This window comes from Scyliorhinus torazame, chromosome 1 (assembly GCF_047496885.1).
Source record: "Scyliorhinus torazame isolate Kashiwa2021f chromosome 1, sScyTor2.1, whole genome shotgun sequence".
NCBI classification, from domain to species: Eukaryota; Metazoa; Chordata; class Chondrichthyes; order Carcharhiniformes; family Scyliorhinidae; genus Scyliorhinus; species Scyliorhinus torazame.
Genome location: NC_092707.1, coordinates 413,116,188 through 413,135,768, shown reverse-complemented (window position 1 = coordinate 413,135,768; position 19,581 = coordinate 413,116,188). Strand labels below are relative to the sequence as shown.

The 19,581-nt window shown below is 47.6% G+C and overlaps 1 protein-coding gene across 1 annotated transcript in view; it reads right to left on the bottom strand.

Annotated features, from left to right (window-relative positions):
* The window catches only part of LOC140424302 (uncharacterized), a 196,541-nt gene that overhangs the window by 16,508 nt on the left and 160,452 nt on the right, over window positions 1–19,581 (bottom strand). Inside the window, exons 3-4 of the mRNA XM_072507858.1 lie at window positions 4,764–5,108; window positions 305–649 (exon numbers count right to left, since the gene is read on the bottom strand). Coding sequence (XP_072363959.1) covers window positions 305–649; window positions 4,764–5,108 — 690 coding nt within the window. The remainder of the gene's footprint in view (window positions 1–304; window positions 650–4,763; window positions 5,109–19,581) is intronic.

Below are 19,581 nucleotides of genomic sequence, written 5' to 3'. Positions count from 1 at the left end.
AAAATGTATCGCCGTCCCTTCACTATCGCTGGGTCACAATCCTGGAACTCCCTCCCTAACAGCAGTACCTACACCACATGGAGTGCAGCGGTTCAAGAAGGCAGCTCACCACCACCTTCTCCAGGGCAGTTAGGGATGGCATCTTGTCAATAAAGTATGAATATAAAACAAAACAGCTCGAGGCACCACATTGGCAAAAACCCGAGTAAACAAAGGAGACAAAGAATTTAAGTTCTGGAAGATAAGTTCAAGAAGATTCTATCTGTGAGTAAAACCACATGAGAATCATGGAAACTGTACTTACTGGTTACATTCAGCTGTGATCCATTCCCACTGATATCTCCCCACACGGAGCAGTAATAGACGGCAGTGTCACTGGGCTGCACGTTGCTGATTGTCAGGATGAAGGTTTTATTGGACGTGTCTCGGGAAGGATGGAAACGCTCAGTGAAACCTGGACTCCATTGTGTGTTGTTCTTTATATCATGTGTTAAAACCCTCTCCATATCTTTCCCTGGCAGCTCCCGGTTCCAGTGAACATCGGTGTGTGTCACTGCGGCGTTCCGCATGGTGCACTGTAACCGTGCAGTCTGACCCTCTGTGACACGTTCCAGACTCGGAGACTGGATAAGGACTGGAGTATTCGCACCTTTAAGAGAAAAATATCATCAAGTTAAACACCAGTCTGAAGGTTCCAAAGTGTTTAAAGGGAATGTTCGGTGTTAAAAAGCGAGAACCAGATTCTAAGACTGAAACGATGGGCTGATTCATTCAAATAAAGCAAAATATATTTGTGTGAGTAAATTAAAAATCAGTTGCTTGGTTGTTTAGGATTGAATCTTGTCAAAAACAGACACATTGTTGAAGTTTTTCATTTTGTACTCATTGAGAAAAACACAGGAATGTTTAATTTCAAAGAATCATAATTTATTCTACAGGGGAAATGGTGGCAATGGGCGGCACTGTAGCACAGTGGTTGGCACTATTGCTTCACTTCTCTCGGGTCCCTGGTTCGATTCCCGGCTTGGGTCACTGTCTGTCGGAGTCTGCACATTCTCCCCGTGTCTGCGTGGATTTCCTCCGGGCGCTCCGGTTTCCTCCCACAAGTCCCGAAAGACGTGTTGTTAGGTAATTTGAACATTCTGAATTCTCCCTCTGTGTACCCGAACAGGTGCTGGAATGTGGCGACTAGGGGCTTTTTACAGTAACTTCATTAGTGTTAATGCAAGCCTATTTGTGACAATAACGATTATTAAAAAGAAAGTCAAATCTGATTGGCTGAAACGTTGCCATGGAGAATTACCCCGAATTAGAGGCTCCCAAAGCTCCTGTTGAATTGAAAGAAAGGAGCATGGCTTGAACATATTCCTTTTGTTTGCAGACAGCCGGTCTCTGTCTCGCTTTGAGCAAGTGTAAATGAGTCACACATTAGCTCATGTTTAAAAGTATCTGAGTTAAATGTCAATTAGTTGAAACATATTGTTACAACACCCTGGACCAGTGCGCGGTCAATTCCAGCCCCACTTGACCCGGAGTCTCAACATGGTTGATGTTAACTTTTATTTTACAATACCCGAGGTCTTCAGCTGCCCAATAATTACAGTCACCAGGTTTGAAAATTTAAACATAATTTACTTCTTATTAAAAATAACTATAATTAAATAAGCAACAAATACAACTGGTTAACTATTATGGAATATCTATGTAATATCTAGCACCCCCACCCTTGTGTTCCTTACTTCTGCTCAAATTAAAGGTCATGGACCAAAAAAGGTAGAGACCAAATAATAGAAATAGGAACTGAGGGAACAACAGGAATGCCGCTGGGAATGTGAAGAGGAATAGCAACGTCAGTGAGCAGAGTGATGTGCGTCTGGATGGACGGCAGCTCCTGATTACACCTCCCAGTCTCAGGCTCTCCCCACACCCTGTCCCCACTCATGGAGCCACACATCTCCCAATCCCTCCTCTCACATTCCAGCTCCTCTGCTTCTCTGCTCTGTGCTCCGGTGCTGCAGAAATGTTGCAGGAAAATCCCTAATCCCCTCCCCATCCTGCTCACTGCTTCCCTCGGAATGATCACTTTCCCTGACACTGAATCCTCACAATCATTCTGCCGCTGTGTACAGTCAGCCTCCCCCCCACCCCCACCTCACCCCTCCACCTCACCCCTCACGCCACCACCCCCCCCTCCCAACCTCACCCCCAAACTGAGTGTATCCCGTTCTCCAATCAGGATTCAGTTCCCAACACTGAGGAAAATAATGGTTGATCTGGGAGAGCTGCCAGAGCCAAGGTCACGGCCCCATGGCTGCCTCAGCTGTACGGGGCGGGGGGGGGGCAATCGCTGGGATGCCCCAGATCCAGGGGGGAATAGATCGCACACATGTCCACTTGCACACACCGGGTACCACGGAGTTCCCTTCACCAACAAAAAGGGATTCCACTCTCTGAACCTCCAACTTGTGAGCGACCACCACATGGAGATCGTGCTCGTGTGTGCACACTTCCCCGGGAATGTGCACGACAGCTGCATCCTGGGACAGTCAGACATCCCCGACATCTTCGAGGGACACCCCAGGGTGAAGGGGTACCTGCTGAGGACCTTTGCTGTTTGGAGGACAGTGTTAATAAGTTTGCAGATGACATGAAGGTTGGTGGAATTGTGGATAGCGATGAGGACTGTCAGAGGATACGGCAGGATATAGATCGTTTGGAGACTTGCGCAGAGAGATGGCAGATTGACTATAATCCGGCTAAATGTGAGGTTATGCTTTTTGGAAGGTTTAAAATATTTGGGAAATATACAGTAAATGCCAGAATCCTTCAGAATATTGACAGGCAGAGGGATCTGGGTGTACAGGTACACAGGTCAGTGGAAGTGGCAAAACAGGTGAAGAAGGTTGTCAAGAAGTCATACGGAATGCTTGCCTTCATCGGTCCGGCAATTGAGCATAAAAATTGGCATGTCATGCTCTAGTTGTATAGAACCTTAGTTAGGCCACTTGGAATACAGTGTTTAATTCTGGTCGTCACACTACCAGAAGGATGTGGAGGGTTTGGAGAGGGTGTAGCAGAGGTTTACCAGGATGTTGCCTGGTATGGAGGGCATTAACTATGAGGAGAGGTTGGAGAAACATGGTTTGTTATCATGAGAGCGGCGGAGTTTGAGGGTCAACCTGATAAAAGTCTCCAAAATTATGAGGGGCATGGACAGCGTAAACAGGCAAAAGCTTTGTCCCAGGGTGGGAGAGTCAATTACTGGGGGACACAGGTTTAATGTGCAAGGGGCAAAGCTTAGAGGACATGGGCAAGGGAAGTTTTATTAGACAGAGGGTAGTGGGTGCCTGGAACTCGCTGTCGGAGGAGATGGTGAACTCAGCTACGAAAGTGACGTTTATGGGGCATCTTGACAAATCCATAAATAGGATGGCAATAGAGGGATAAGTCCCCCGGAAGTATAGAAGGTTTCAGAGCGAGGCCAGCAGCGTGGGTTCAATTCCTGTACAGTCTGCGGTTATTCATGAAGGCCCTGCCTTCCCAACCTTGCCCCTCGCCTGAGGTGTGGTGACCCTCAGGTTAAATCACCACCAGTCAGCTCTCCCCCTCAAAGGGAAAGCAGCCTGTGGTCACCTGGGACTGTGGGGACTTTACAATTACTTACAATGTGGTTAATTCTGTGTTTAAATTAAAGTTTGTTTTACCATAAAAGATGCCTATTGGTCAGACTCACCACTCCTGGAGTGAAATATCTTTCCTCACAGTTTTATGAATTGTAAATTGTTTGGGGTTTCCTGTCCGGGATCCTAACAAAAGTTGGGGTCTGGTCTGGGACCGTCACAACTCCCCACCATCATTCATGCCTGGATGTGAAAAGACAGCTGTGCTTAGATCTGACCGTCTGTCCACCCCTCCCCACACAATCCATGCTCATTTCACACACACATTCTCAGCAACGGAGTCATTTCTTTGTCTCCACAATCAAACCATCCATTCGACTGACTCTTGCTGTTTGCAATTGGGAGCCACCTCCTGCCCACTCCCAGCTCCTGATCCTGCAATCAGTCTTCACTCTCACCCACAACACTGGCACTCCACTGATCAACATCATAACTGATATCTGTGTGAATGTGATGGCCACTGTCTATCCCTCCTCAGAATCTTTCACCTCTCCACTCTGTTTAACACCACTGAGCACAGGTTCCTGTTTAAAAGTCTCGGATCCACATTGCAGCCCCTGGCACTGCTCTCTCACGGTCCCACTCCTGCTGCTCACATCATCCACATTATATCCGCACCAAAGGATTTCTCCTCCAGTGTCTGAATGATCGCCTCTGCTGTGTCCCCAGGGCACCATCCCTGGCTCCCTCCTCATCCTCATTTCACCCTCAGAAACCTGGTCAACATTCCCAACTTCACCATCACTCAGATCAGTCTCTCCACCTCCTCCATTGATCCCAATGTTCTTTCCACACTCTCCAAATGTCTGTCCAACATTCGGACTCGGCTCAGACAAAGTTTCTCTGCAGCTCAGTAAACAGCCACACGGCACTAACCTCCCCAGACACCCCCTCAGGATAAAGCCAGAGATGTGGAACTTTGGGGAATTGCTGAAGCTGAGCTCAGCTTCTTCCCCACAGTGAACCCATCAGTAAGATCACTTTACGTCACCTCCTAGCTCTTCATCATCACAAACTCATCTCCAATTCACTCATCTGGAAGAGGCTATTGCTGTGGGTAATTGGAATGAAAACTCTACTTACTGGTTACATTCAGCTGGCTTCCATTCCCATAGACCCTTCCCCACACTGAGCAGTAATAGACGGCAGTGTCACTGGGCTGTACGTTGCTGATTGTCAGGATGAAGCTGTCGGAGTCGATGTGTCTGGAAGGCAGGAAACGCTCAGAGAAACCTGGAGACCGGTATATGTAATTCTTTGTATTAAGTGCTGAAATGCTCTCCCACTGTTTCCCTGGACGCTCCCGGTACCAATAAACGTTTGTGTATTTCACTGCGTATTTCCGCATGGTGCACTGTAACCGTGCAGTCTGACCCTCTGGGACACGTTCCAGACTCGGAGACTGGATGAGGACTGGATCAGTCGCACCTTTAAGAGAAAAACAAAATCAGTGAGTTAAATTCTGAGCTGAAAGTTTCCTGTGAGTATTTAAAGGGACAGTCCAGGCAGTAGAAGTTCTGTGTTAAAGAGAGGAAACAGCTTCTGAGGCTGAGCTAGTTGTGTTAGTTTGTGAATGATTTCTATCCTGGGGGTTACTCTGTGCTGATCTCAGCAGTACAGATGTGTTGATATAATTGTGAAATGCAATATTGTTCTCACACTGTGGAACAGCTCTCTCAAACACACTGACCTCTCCCAGTTAGTGTCTAAATGAATTCCTGGCATGTGGGTGTCGCTGGCTAGGCCAGCTTTTATTACCCATCCCTAATTGCCCTGAAGGAGGCGGTGGTGAGCTGCCTTCTTGAACTGCTGCAGTCCATGGAGATTGGAGTTATCTTTACTGAACCAATAGTGGGAGAGTGTTTCTCACAATAGGAAGTAGGTTTGGGATTTAGAATGGGAAGTGTCTGCAACATTCGAAGAGGCAGTCAGACATTTAAAGGGACAGGACTGTCATGATATGTATATTGACTGGGTTGTAAAAATAATAACAAGCGCATGATCAATAATAGCTTTAAGGTTCCCACGTGGAATGTAATGTTTAAAGAATAGTATCTCAACCAAAGTTTATAATAATTTTATTTTACAAAGAAAGGGGGATGTGGGATTATCATAAATGTAAGGGGCGGGATTCTCTGACCCCCCTCCGAGTTGGAGAATCTCCGGAAGGAGGGGCGGCGGGAATCCCGCCCACGTCAGCTGCCAACTTCTCCGGCGCCGTGGATTTGGCGGGAGCAGGAATCACGCCGCGCCAGTCGACGGCCTCCCCCCGGCGATTCTCCGACTCGCGATGGACCGAGTGGCCATCCATTTTCGGCCCGTCCCACCGGCGTATGTTACACCAGGTATTTGCCGGTGGGATCTGGCTGCGCGAGCGGCCTCCGGGATCCACGGGGGGGGGCGCAGGGGGATCTGGCCCTGGGGGGGTGCCTCCACGGTAGCCTGGCCCTCGAGCGGGGCCAACCGATCTGCGGGCAGGCCTGTGCCGTGGGGGCACGCTATTGTTCCGCGTTGGCCGCTGTGCTCCTCCGCGATGGCTGAGGCGGAGATTAACCCATACTGCGCATGCGCTGAAATGATGCCAGCACCCGCTGGCACTCCCGCGCATGTGCCAACTCGCGCCGGCCGGCGGTGGCCCTTCGGCGCCGGTTGGCGTGGTGCCAAGCCCCTTCCCCACTGGCCAGCACACACAAACCACTCCGGGGCCGGCCTGGCCCCTGAATGTGCGGAGGATTCTGCACCTTTGGGGCATCCCGATTCCGAAGTGGTACACGCCACTCCTCGGCGCCAGGACCCCCCACCCCGCCAGGTAGGGGAGATTCCGCCCAAGAACTTCAAAGGGTTCATTAAATGTCTAAAGACGGCCACTAGAGGGAGCTAATCTTACAAGTATATAAGACAAGATGCTGAGCCTTGTGGCAGTTAGAAGGAAGTGAAAGATGATGAGGCACAGGAGCAGTTGTGTATTTGAGAGTTCTGTAGTTAGAGATAGCGTAGTTTAATATAGTAACCTTGTACTTTAGGCATGATGTGGTGATGCCGGCGTTGGACTGGGGTGAGCACAGTATGAAGTCTTACAACACCAGGTTAAAGTCCAACAGGTTTGTTTCGATGTCACTAGCTTTCGGAGCGCTGCTCCTTCCTCAGGTGAATGAAGATGTATGTTCCAGAAACACATATATAGACAAATTCAAAGATGCCAAACAATGCTTGGAATGCGAGCTTTAGCAGGTGATTAAATCTTTACAGATCCAGAGATGGGGTAACCCCAGGTTAAAGAGGTGTGAATTGTGTCAAGCCAGGACAGTTGGTAGGATTTCGCAGGCCAGATGGTGGGGGATGAATGTAATGTGACATGAATCCCAGGTCCCGGTTGAGGCCGCACTCATGTGTGCGGAACTTGGCTATAAGTTTCTGCTCGGCGATTCTGCGTTGTCGCGCGTCCTGAAGGCCGCCTTGGAGAACGCTTACCAGGAGATCAGAGGCTGAATGCCCTTGACTGCTGAAGTGTTCTCCGACTGGAAGGGAACATTCCTGCCTGGTGATTGTTGCGCGATGTCCATTCATTCGTTGTCGCAGCGTCTGCATGGTCTCGCCAATGTACCACGCTTCGGGACATCCTTTCCTGCAGCGTATGAGGTAGACAACATTGGCTGAGTCGCAGGAGAACGTACCGCGTACCTGGTGGGTGGTGTTCTCACGTGTAATAGTGGTATCCATGTCAATGATCTGGCACGTCTTGCAGAGATTGCCATGGCAGGGTTGTGTGGTGTCGTGGTCACTGTTCTGAAGACTGGGTAGTTTGCTGCAAACAATGGTTCGTTTGAGGTTGCGCGGTTGTTTGAAGGCAAGTAGTGGGGGTGTGGGGATGACCTTGGCAAGATGTTCATCGTCATCAATGACGTGTTGAAGGCTGTGAAGAAGATGACGTAGTTTCTCCGCTCCGGGGAATTACTGGACAACGAAGGGTATTCTGTCGGTTGTGTCTCATGTTTGTCTTCTGAGGAGGTTGGTCCGGTTTACACCAGCATCCCCCATGACGACGGCATTGCTGCAACAGCCTCAGTACTCAACACCGACAACTGCCAATCTCCAGACACAATTCTGCAACTCATCCGCTTCATTCTGGATCACAACGTCTTCACCTTCGACAACAAGTTCTTCATCCAGACGCACGGAACAGCCATGGGGACCAAATTGGCACCCCAATACGCCAACATCTTCATGCACAAGTTTGAACAGGACCTACTCACCGCACAGGACCTTCAACCGACGTTATACACCAGATACATCGATGACATTTTTTTCCTTTGGACCCACGGCGAAGAATCACTGAAACGACTACACGATGACATTAATAAGTTCCATCCAACCATCAGACTCACCATGGACTACTCTCCAAAATCAGTTGCATTCTTGGACACACTCGTCTCCATCAAGGACGGTCACCTCAGCACTTCGCTTTACCGCAAACCCACGGATAACCTCATGATGCTCCACTTCTCCAGCTTCCACCCTAAACACATTAAAGAAGCCATCCCCTATGGACAAGCGCTCCGTATACACAGGATCTGCTCAGACGAGGAGGAGCGTAACAGACATCTACAGACGTTGAAAGATGCACTCGTACGAATGGGATATGGCACTCGACTCATCGATCGACAGTTCCAACGCGCCACAGCGAAAAACCGGACCGACCTCCTCAGAAGACAAACATGAGACACAACCGACAGAATACCCTCCGTCATCCAGTACTTCCCCGGAGCGGAGAAACTACGTCATCTTCTTCACAGCCTTCAACACGTCATTGATGACGATGAACATCTTGCCAAGGTCATCCCCACACCCCCACTACTTGCCTTCAAACAACCGCACAACCTCAAACGAACCATTGTTTGCAGCAAACTACCCAGTCTTCAGAACAGTGACCACGACACCACACAACCCTGCCATGGCAATCTCTGCAAGACGTGCCAGATCATTGACATGGATACCACTATTACACGTGAGAACACCACCCACCAGGTATGCGGTACGTTCTCGTGCGACTCGGCCAACGTTGTCTACCTCATACGCTGCAGGAATGGATGTCCCGAAGCGTGGTACATTGGCGAGACCATGCAGACGCTGCGACAACGAATGAACGGACATCGCGCAACAATCACCAGGCAGGAATGTTCCCTTCCAGTCGGAGAACACTTCAGCAGTCAAGGGCATTCAGCCTCTGATCTCTGGGTAAGCGTTCTCCAAGACGGCCTTCAGGACGCGCGACAACGCAGAATCGCCGAGCAGAAACTTATAGCCAAGTTCCGCACACATGAGTGCGGCCTCAACCGGGACCTGGGATTCATGTCACATTACATTCACCCCCCACCATCTGGCCTGCGAAATCCTACCAACTGTCCTGGCTTGATGTAATTCACACCTCTTTAACCTGGGGTTACCCCATCTCTGGATCTGTAAAGATTTAATCACCTGCTAATGGTCGCATTCCAAGCATTGTTTGGCATCTTTGAATTTGTCTATATATATGTTTCTGGAACAGACCTCTTCATTCACCTGAGGAAGGAGCAGCGCTCCGAAAGCTAGTGACATCGAAACAAACCTGTTGGACTTTAACTTGGTGTTGTAAGACTTCGTATTGTACTTTAGGAATACACATGAACCTTCGTTAATATTGTTAATAACTAAGTTTTCATCATAGAATTTACAGTGCAGAAGGAGGCCATTCAGCCCATCGAGTCTGCACCGGCTCTTGGAAAGAGCACCCTACCCAAGGCTACACCTCCACCCTATCCCCATAACCCAATAACCCCACCCAACACTAAGGGCAATTTTGGACACTAAGGGCAATTTAACATGGCCAATCCACCTAACCTGCACATCATTGGACTGTGGGAGGAAACCGGAGCACCCGGAGGAAACCCACGCACACACGGGGAGGATGTGCAGACTCCGCACAGACAGTGACCCAAGCCGGAATCGAACCTGGGACCCTGGAGCTGTGAAGCAATTGTGCTATCCACAATGCTACCGTGCTGCCCCACGCACCCTTGAGTCTATACACCTTTGCATTCAAAATCATATCCCTGATAGTCACTACTTCTTTTCGTGCAACCAGTTCTTCCCTCACTTCCTTTACCAAGCATATCCAATGTCCCAAATTTTTGTAGCAATCGTTAATGTAAGACTTTCATCACAGGCATTTGCAAAGTCCAGGCATACCATGGGGCTTTCAAAGTTAAACGGTAGTAACCCTCTCTTCTAAACCTATAGTGACTGCTAGCCACTAGGTTATTTTCATATAGGTAACCTTTAAACTGGTTCCTAATGATCAGCTACACTGATTTGATAGTTAGTGATACAATGTTAATGTAAAAAAGTCTCACAACACCAGGTTAGGGTCCAACAGCTTTATTTGTAATCACAAGCTTTCGGAGTCATTCACAGAGCTTGTTGTTCTTTGTTCAAGACTACGCATCCAAGCCGTCCTGGGAAAGCCAAGCAGAGAACAATACAAGGACCACCCCTCGGATCAACAGAGCCACAGCCTATTGGGTTTGTGAAAACTGAGGCCTCTCCCCAGGTTAGGGTCCGGGGGGTCAGATTGGGAGAATGGTGTCTCTATCCCTCCATTCCTCAGGTACAGGATCTTTACCAGCTGCTACTGCCATCTTCAACACAGAGGGCATGGGAGTGGGGGTAACTGAGAGAGACTGGAAATAAACCTGAGGGAGCCAAACCCTATCCCTCCAACTGACATTTTTAATATGAAGTGGTTAGCACTGCTGCGTCACTCCGCCAGGGACCCGGGTTCAATTCCGGCCTTGGGTGACTGTGTGTGCGGAGTTTGTACATTCTCCCCGTGTCTGTGTGGGTTTCCTCCGGGAGCTCCGGGTTCCTCCCACAGTCCAGAGATGTACAGGTTAGGTGGCTTGGCCGTGTGCGGGGTTACCATAAGAACATAAGACACAGGAGCAGAATTAGGCCCCTTGGCCCATCGAGTCTGCTCCGCCATTCAATCATGGCTGATATTTTTCTCATCCCCATTCTCCTGCCTTCTCCCCGTAACCCCAGATCCTCTTATTAATCAAGAACCTATCTATCTCTGTGTTAAAGACACTCGGTGCTTTGGCCTCCACAGACTTCTGCGGCAAAGAGTTCCACAGATTCACCACCCTCTGTCTGAAGAAATTCCTCCTCATCTCTGTTTTAAAGGATCGTCCCTTTAGTCTGAGATGGTGTCCTCTGCTTCTAGTTTTTCCTACAAGTGGAAACATCCTCTCCACGTCCACTCTATCCAGGCCTCGCAGTATCTTGTAAGTTTCAATAAGATCCCCCCTCATCCTTCTAAACTCCAACAAGTACAGACACAGAATCCTCAAACGTTCCACATATGCTAAGTTCTCGATGGGCCGAGTGGCCTCATTCTGCTCCTGTGTCTTATGGTCTTATGGTCAGACAAACTCAGGAGCTTAGGAGAGATATCATCAGACTCCCAAAACCATGATTGGGGCCGATTGCCATGAATATCCAACAAGGGTTTGGATTTTTTACTATTTGCCCCAGGGATTCTCTGAGCGAATCTACTGGGATTAATCAATTTGAATTGGTCAATGGCCATGAAGTACGGGGTCCGATAGAGTTGATGAAAGTGAAGTTTCCAAAACAAAAAGATGAAACCTCAATGTTGGATTCTGTGTCCATGTTTCTGGAAAGACTCACGGGAGTTTGTCAGGTCGCCCGAGAGCATTGAAAGTTTTTGGAGAAAGAATGACAATGTGGACAGGCAAACGTGCCAGATCCAGAACATTCCGGCTGGAGATGAGGGGCTGGTATTGTTACCTTTGAAGGGTGAGCCTCTGAAAGTTAAATTCAGTGGCCCCAAAAGACAGTTAGCGGGGGGGCGGGGGGGGGTGGGTGAGGTGACTTATCGAATAGATACTCCAGACCGCAACAAGAAGGACCGATTAGACCACATAAATATGTTGAAAAAATACCATCTTAGGGAAGAAGATAAGAAAGTACCAATGTGTCAGGTGGTGAAAGTAGTGGAAGAGACAGAGATAGTAATAGTGAGGCAGGGGAAGAGAACAGAGATAGTAATAGTGAGGCAGGGGAGAGAACAGAGATAGTAATAGTGAGACGGGGAAGAGAACAGAGATAGTAATAGTGAGACAGGGGAAGAGAACAGAGATAGTAATAGTGAGTCAGGGGAGAGAACAGAGATAGTAATAGTGAGGCAGGGGAAGAGAACAGAGATAGTAATAGTGAGACAGGGGGAGAGAACAGAGATAGTAAGAGTGAGGCAGGGGAAGAGAACAGAGATAGTAATAGTGAGTCAGGGGAGAGAACAGAGATAGTAATAGTGAGGCAGGGGAAGAGAACAGAGATAGTAATAGTGAGTCAGGGGAGAGAACAGAGATAGTAATAGTGAGGCAGGGGAAGAGAACAGAGATAGTAATAGTGAGTCAGGGGAGAGAACAGAGATAGTAATAGTGAGGCATGGGAAGAGAACAGAGATAGTAATAGTGAGTCAGGGGAGAGAACAGAGATAGTAATAGTGAGGCAGGGGAAGAGAACAGAGATAGTAATAGTGAGTCAGGGGAGAGAACAGAGATAGTAAGAGTGAGACGGGTAAGAGAACAGAGATAGTAATAGTGAGACAGGGGAAGAGAACAGAGATAGTAATAGTGAGTCAGGGGAGAGAACAGAGATAGTAATAGTGAGGCAGGGGAAGAGAACAGAGATAGTAATAGTGAGGCAGGGGAAGAGAACAGAGATAGTAAGAGTGAGACGGGGAAGAGAACAGAGATAGTAAGAGTGAGACGGGTAAGAGAACAGAGATAGTAATAGTGAGACAGGGGAAGAGAACAGAGATAGTAATAGTGAGTCAGGGGAGAGAACAGAGATAGTAATAGTGAGGCAGGGGACGAGAACAGAAATAGTAATAGTGAGTCAGGGGAGAGAACAGAGATAGTAATAGTGAGGCAGGGGAAGAGAACAGAGATAGTAATAGTGAGTCAGGGGAAGGGAACAGAGATAGTAATAGTGAGTCAGGTGAAGAGAACAGAGATAGTAATAGTGAGTCAGGGGAAGAGAACAGAGATAGTAATAGTGAGTCAGGGGAAGAGAACAGAGATAGTAATAGTGAGTCAGGGGAAGAGAACAGAGATAGTAATAGTGAGTCAGGGGAAGAGAACAGAGATAGTAATAGTGAGGCAGGGGAAGAGAACAGAGATAGTAAGAGTGAGACAGGGGAAGAGAACAGAGATAGTAATAGTGAGTCAGGGGAAGAGAACAGAGATAGTAATAGTGAGGCAGGGGAAGAGAACAGAGATAGTAAGAGTGAGACAGGGGAAGAGAACAGAGATAGTAAGAGTGAGAGAGGGGAAGAGAACAGAGATAGTAATAGTGAGTCAGGGGAAGAGAACAGAGATAGTAATAGTGAGGCAGGGGAAGAGAACAGAGATAGTAATCGTGAGACAGGGGAAGAGAACAGAGATAGTAATAGTGAGGCAGGGGAAGAGAACAGATATAGTAATAGTGAGACAGGGGAAGAGAACAGAGATAGTAAGAGTGAGGCAGGGGAGAGAACAGAGATAGTAATAGTGAGGCAGGGGAAGAGAACAGAGACAGTAAGAGTGAGACAGGGGAAGAGAACAGAGATAGTAAGAGTGAGGCAGGGGAAGAGGACAAAGATAGTAATAGTGAGACGGGGGAGAGAACAGAGATAGTAAGAGTGAGACAGGGGAAGAGAACAGAGATAGTAAGAGTGAGACGGGGGAGAGAACAGAGATAGTAAGAGTGAGACAGGGGAAGAGAACAGAGATAGTAAGAGTGAGACGGGGGAGAGAACAGAGATAGTAATAGTGAGGCAGGGGAGAGAACAGAGATAGTAATAGTGAGTCAGGGGAAGAGAACAGAGATAGTAATAGTGAGTCAGGGGAAGAGAACAGAGATAGTAATAGTGAGTCAGGGGAAGAGAACAGAGATAGTAATAGTGAGTCAGGGGAAGAGAACAGAGATAGTAATAGTGAGTCAGGGGAAGAGAACAGAGATAGTAAGAGTGAGACGGGGGAGAGAACAGAGATAGTAAGAGTGAGACAGGGGAAGAGAACAGAGATAGTAAGAGTGAGACGGGGGAGAGAACAGAGATAGTAAGAATGAGACAGGGGAAGAGAACAGAGATAGTAAGAGTGAGACAGGGGAGAGAACAGAGATAGTAAGAGTGAGGCAGGGGAAGAGAACAGAGATAGTAAGAGTGAGACGGGGGAGAGAACAGAGATAGTAAGAGTGAGACAGGGGAAGAGAACAGAGATAGTAAGAGTAAGACAGGGGAGAGAACAGAGATAGTAAGAGTGAGACGGGGGAGAGAACAGAGATAGTAAGAGTGAGTCAGGGGAGAGAACAGAGATAGTAATAGTGAGGCAGGGGAGAGAACAGAGATAGTAAGAGTGAGACAGGGGAAGAGAACAGAGATAGTAATAGTGAGGCAGGGGAAGAGAACAGAGATAGTAAGAGTGAGACAGGGGAAGAGAACAGAGATAGTAATAGTGAGGCAGGGGAGAGAACAGAGATAGTAAGAGTGAGACTGGGGAAGAGAACAGAGATAGTAATAGTGAGGCAGGGGAGAGAACAGAGATAGTAAGAGTGAGACAGGGGAAGAGAACAGAGATAGTAATAGTGAGGCAGGGGAGAGAACAGAGATAGTAATAGTGAGACAGGGAAGAGAACAGAGATAGTAATAGTGAGGCAGGGGAGAGAACAGAGATAGTAATAGTGAGACAGGGGAAGAGAACAGAGATAGTAATAGTGAGACAGGGGAGAGAACAGAGATAGTAAGAGTGAGACGGGGGAGAGAACAGAGATAGTAATAGTGAGGCAGGGGAAGAGAACAGAGATAGTAAGAGTGAGGCAGGGGAAGAGGACAGAGATAGTAATAGTGAGGCAGGGGAAGAGAACAGAGATAGTGAGAGTGAGACGGGGAAGAGAACAGAGATAGTAAGAGTGAGACAGGGGAAGAGAACAGAGATAGTAATAGTGAGGCAGGGGAGAGAACAGAGATAGTAAGAGTGAGACAGGGGAAGAGAACAGAGATAGTAAGAGTGAGGCAGGGGAGAGAACAGAGATAGTAATAGTGAGGCAGGGGAAGAGAACAGAGATAGTAATAGTGAGGCAGGGGAGAGAACAGAGATAGTAATAGTGAGGCAGGGGAGAGAACAGAGATAGTAATAGTGAGGCAGGGGAGAGAACAGAGATAGTAAGAGTGAGACAGGGGAAGAGAACAGAGATAGTAATAGTGAGGCAGGGGAAGAGAACAGAGATAGTAATAGTGAGTCAGGGGAAGAGAACAGAGATAGTAATAGTGAGTCAGGGGAAGAGAACAGAGATAGTAAGAGTGAGACGGGGGAGAGAACAGAGATAGTAAGAGTGAGACAGGGGAAGAGAACAGAGATAGTAAGAGTGAGACGGGGGAGAGAACAGAGATAGTAAGAGTGAGACAGGGGAAGAGAACAGAGATAGTAAGAGTGAGACAGGGGAGAGAACAGAGATAGTAAGAGTGAGGCAGGGGAAGAGAACAGAGATAGTAAGAGTGAGACGGGGGAGAGAACAGAGATAGTAAGAGTGAGACAGGGGAAGAGAACAGAGATAGTAAGAGTGAGACAGGGGAGAGAACAGAGATAGTAAGAGTGAGAGGGGGGAGAGAACAGAGATAGTAAGAGTGAGTCAGGGGAGAGAACAGAGATAGTAATAGTGAGGCAGGGGAGAGAACAGAGATAGTAAGAGTGAGACAGGGGAAGAGAACAGAGATAGTAATAGTGAGGCAGGGGAAGAGAACAGAGATAGTAAGAGTGAGACAGGGGAAGAGAACAGAGATAGTAATAGTGAGGCAGGGGAGAGAACAGAGATAGTAAGAGTGAGACTGGGGAAGAGAACAGAGATAGTAATAGTGAGGCAGGGGAGAGAACAGAGATAGTAAGAGTGAGACAGGGGAAGAGAACAGAGATAGTAATAGTGAGGCAGGGGAGAGAACAGAGATAGTAATAGTGAGACAGGGAAGAGAACAGAGATAGTAATAGTGAGGCAGGGGAGAGAACAGAGATAGTAATAGTGAGACAGGGGAAGAGAACAGAGATAGTAATAGTGAGACAGGGGAGAGAACAGAGATAGTAAGAGTGAGACGGGGGAGAGAACAGAGATAGTAATAGTGAGGCAGGGGAAGAGAACAGAGATAGTAAGAGTGAGGCAGGGGAAGAGGACAGAGATAGTAATAGTGAGGCAGGGGAGAGAACAGAGATAGTAATAGTGAGACAGGGAAGAGAACAGAGATAGTAATAGTGAGGCAGGGGAGAGAACAGAGATAGTAATAGTGAGACAGGGGAAGAGAACAGAGATAGTAATAGTGAGACAGGGGAGAGAACAGAGATAGTAAGAGTGAGACGGGGGAGAGAACAGAGATAGTAATAGTGAGGCAGGGGAAGAGAACAGAGATAGTAAGAGTGAGGCAGGGGAAGAGGACAGAGATAGTAATAGTGAGGCAGGGGAAGAGAACAGAGATAGTGAGAGTGAGACGGGGAAGAGAACAGAGATAGTAAGAGTGAGACAGGGGAAGAGAACAGAGATAGTAATAGTGAGGCAGGGGAGAGAACAGAGATAGTAAGAGTGAGACAGGGGAAGAGAACAGAGATAGTAAGAGTGAGGCAGGGGAGAGAACAGAGATAGTAATAGTGAGGCAGGGGAAGAGAACAGAGATAGTAATAGTGAGGCAGGGGAGAGAACAGAGATAGTAATAGTGAGGCAGGGGAGAGAACAGAGATAGTAATAGTGAGGCAGGGGAGAGAACAGAGATAGTAAGAGTGAGACAGGGGAAGAGAACAGAGATAGTAATAGTGAGGCAGGGGAAGAGAACAGAGATAGTAATAGTGAGTCAGGGGAAGAGAACAGAGATAGTAATAGTGAGTCAGGGGAAGAGAACAGAGATAGTAAGAGTGAGACGGGGGAGAGAACAGAGATAGTAAGAGTGAGACAGGGGAAGAGAACAGAGATAGTAAGAGTGAGACGGGGGAGAGAACAGAGATAGTAAGAGTGAGACAGGGGAAGAGAACAGAGATAGTAAGAGTGAGACAGGGGAGAGAACAGAGATAGTAAGAGTGAGGCAGGGGAAGAGAACAGAGATAGTAAGAGTGAGACGGGGGAGAGAACAGAGATAGTAAGAGTGAGACAGGGGAAGAGAACAGAGATAGTAAGAGTGAGACAGGGGAGAGAACAGAGATAGTAAGAGTGAGAGGGGGGAGAGAACAGAGATAGTAAGAGTGAGTCAGGGGAGAGAACAGAGATAGTAATAGTGAGGCAGGGGAGAGAACAGAGATAGTAAGAGTGAGACAGGGGAAGAGAACAGAGATAGTAATAGTGAGGCAGGGGAAGAGAACAGAGATAGTAAGAGTGAGACAGGGGAAGAGAACAGAGATAGTAATAGTGAGGCAGGGGAGAGAACAGAGATAGTAAGAGTGAGACTGGGGAAGAGAACAGAGATAGTAATAGTGAGGCAGGGGAGAGAACAGAGATAGTAAGAGTGAGACAGGGGAAGAGAACAGAGATAGTAATAGTGAGGCAGGGGAGAGAACAGAGATAGTAATAGTGAGACAGGGAAGAGAACAGAGATAGTAATAGTGAGGCAGGGGAGAGAACAGAGATAGTAATAGTGAGACAGGGGAAGAGAACAGAGATAGTAATAGTGAGACAGGGGAGAGAACAGAGATAGTAAGAGTGAGACGGGGGAGAGAACAGAGATAGTAATAGTGAGGCAGGGGAAGAGAACAGAGATAGTAAGAGTGAGGCAGGGGAAGAGGACAGAGATAGTAATAGTGAGGCAGGGGAAGAGAACAGAGATAGTGAGAGTGAGACGGGGAAGAGAACAGAGATAGTAAGAGTGAGACAGGGGAAGAGAACAGAGATAGTAATAGTGAGGCAGGGGAGAGAACAGAGATAGTAAGAGTGAGACAGGGGAAGAGAACAGAGATAGTAATAGTAAGGCAGGGGAGAGAACAGAGATAGTAATAGTGAGGCAGGGGAGAGAACAGAGATAGTAAGAGTGAGACAGGGGAAGAGAACAGAGATAGTAATAGTGAGACAGGGGAAGAGAACAGAGATAGTAATAGTGAGGCAGGGGAAGAGAACAGAGATAGTAATAGTGAGGCAGGGGAAGAGAACAGAGATAGTAATAGTGAGGCAGGGGAGAGAACAGAGATAGTAAGAGTGAGACAGGGGAAGAGAACAGAGATAGTAATAGTGAGGCAGGGGAAGAGAACAGAGATAGTAAGAGTGAGACAGGGGAAGAGAACAGAGATAGTAATAGTGAGGCAGGGGAGAGAACAGAGATAGTAAGAGTGAGACTGGGGAAGAGAACAGAGATAGTAATAGTGAGGCAGGGGAGAGAACAGAGATAGTAAGAGTGAGACAGGGGAAGAGAACAGAGATAGTAATAGTGAGGCAGGGGAGAGAACAGAGATAGTAATAGTGAGACAGGGGAAGAGAACAGAGATAGTAATAGTGAGGCAGGGGAGAGAACAGAGATAGTAATAGTGAGACAGGGGAAGAGAACAGAGATAGTAATAGTGAGACAGGGGAGAGAACAGAGATAGTAAGAGTGAGACGGGGGAGAGAACAGAGATAGTAATAGTGAGGCAGGGGAAGAGAACAGAGATATTAAGAGTGAGGAGGGGAAGAGGACAGAGATAGTAATAGTGAGGCAGGGGAAGAGAACAGAGATAGTGAGAGTGAGACGGGGAAGAGAACAGAGATAGTAAGAGTGAGACAGGGGAAGAGAACAGAGATAGTAATAGTGAGGCAGGGGAGAGAACAGAGATAGTAAGAGTGAGACAGGGGAAGAGAACAGAGATAGTAATAGTGAGGCAGGGGAGAGAACAGAGATAGTAATAGTGAGACAGGGGAAGAGAACAGAGATAGTAATAGTGAGGCAGGGGAAGAGAACAGAGATAGTGAGAGTGAGACGGGGAAGAGAACAGAGATAGTAAGAGTGAGACAGGGGAAGAGAACAGAGATAGTAATAGTGAGGCAGAGGAGAGAACAGAGATAGTAAGAGTGAGACAGGGGAAGAGAACAGAGATAGTAATAGTGAGGCAGGGGAGAGAACAGAGATAGTAATAGTGAGACAGGGGAAGAGAACAGAGATAGTAATAGTGAGGCAGGGGAAGAGAACAGAGATAGTAAGAGTGAGACAGGGGAAGAGAACAGAGATAGTAATAGTGATGCAGGGGAAGAGAACAGAGATAGTAAGAGTGAGACAGGGGAAGAGAACAGAGATAGTAAGAGTGAGACAGGGGAAGAGAACAGAGATAGTAAGAGTGAGACAGGGGAAGAGAACAGAGATAGTAATAGTGAGGCAGGGGAAGAGAACAGAGATAGTAATAGTGAGACGGGGGAGAGAACAGAGATAGTAATAGTGAGACAGGGGAAGAGAACAGAGATAGTAATAGTGAGGCAGGGGAAGAGAACAGAGATAGTAAGAGTGAGACAGGGGAAGAGAACAGAGATAGTAATAGTGAGGCAGGGGAAGAGAACAGAGATAGTAAGAGTGAGACAGGGGAAGAGAACAGAGATAGTTAGCGTGAGACAGGGGAAGAGAACAGAGATAGTAAGAGTGAGACAGGGGAAGAGAACAGATAGTAAGAGTGAGTCAGGTGAGAGAACAGAGACAGTAAGATTGAGGCAGGGGAAGAAAACAGAGACAGTAAGATTGAGGCAGGGGAAGAAAACAGAGACAGTAAGATTGAGGCAGGGGAAGAGAACAGAGATAGTAATAGTGAGGCAGGGGAGAGAACAGAGATAGTAATAGTGAGGCAGGGGAAGAGAACAGAGATAGTAATAGGGAGGCAGG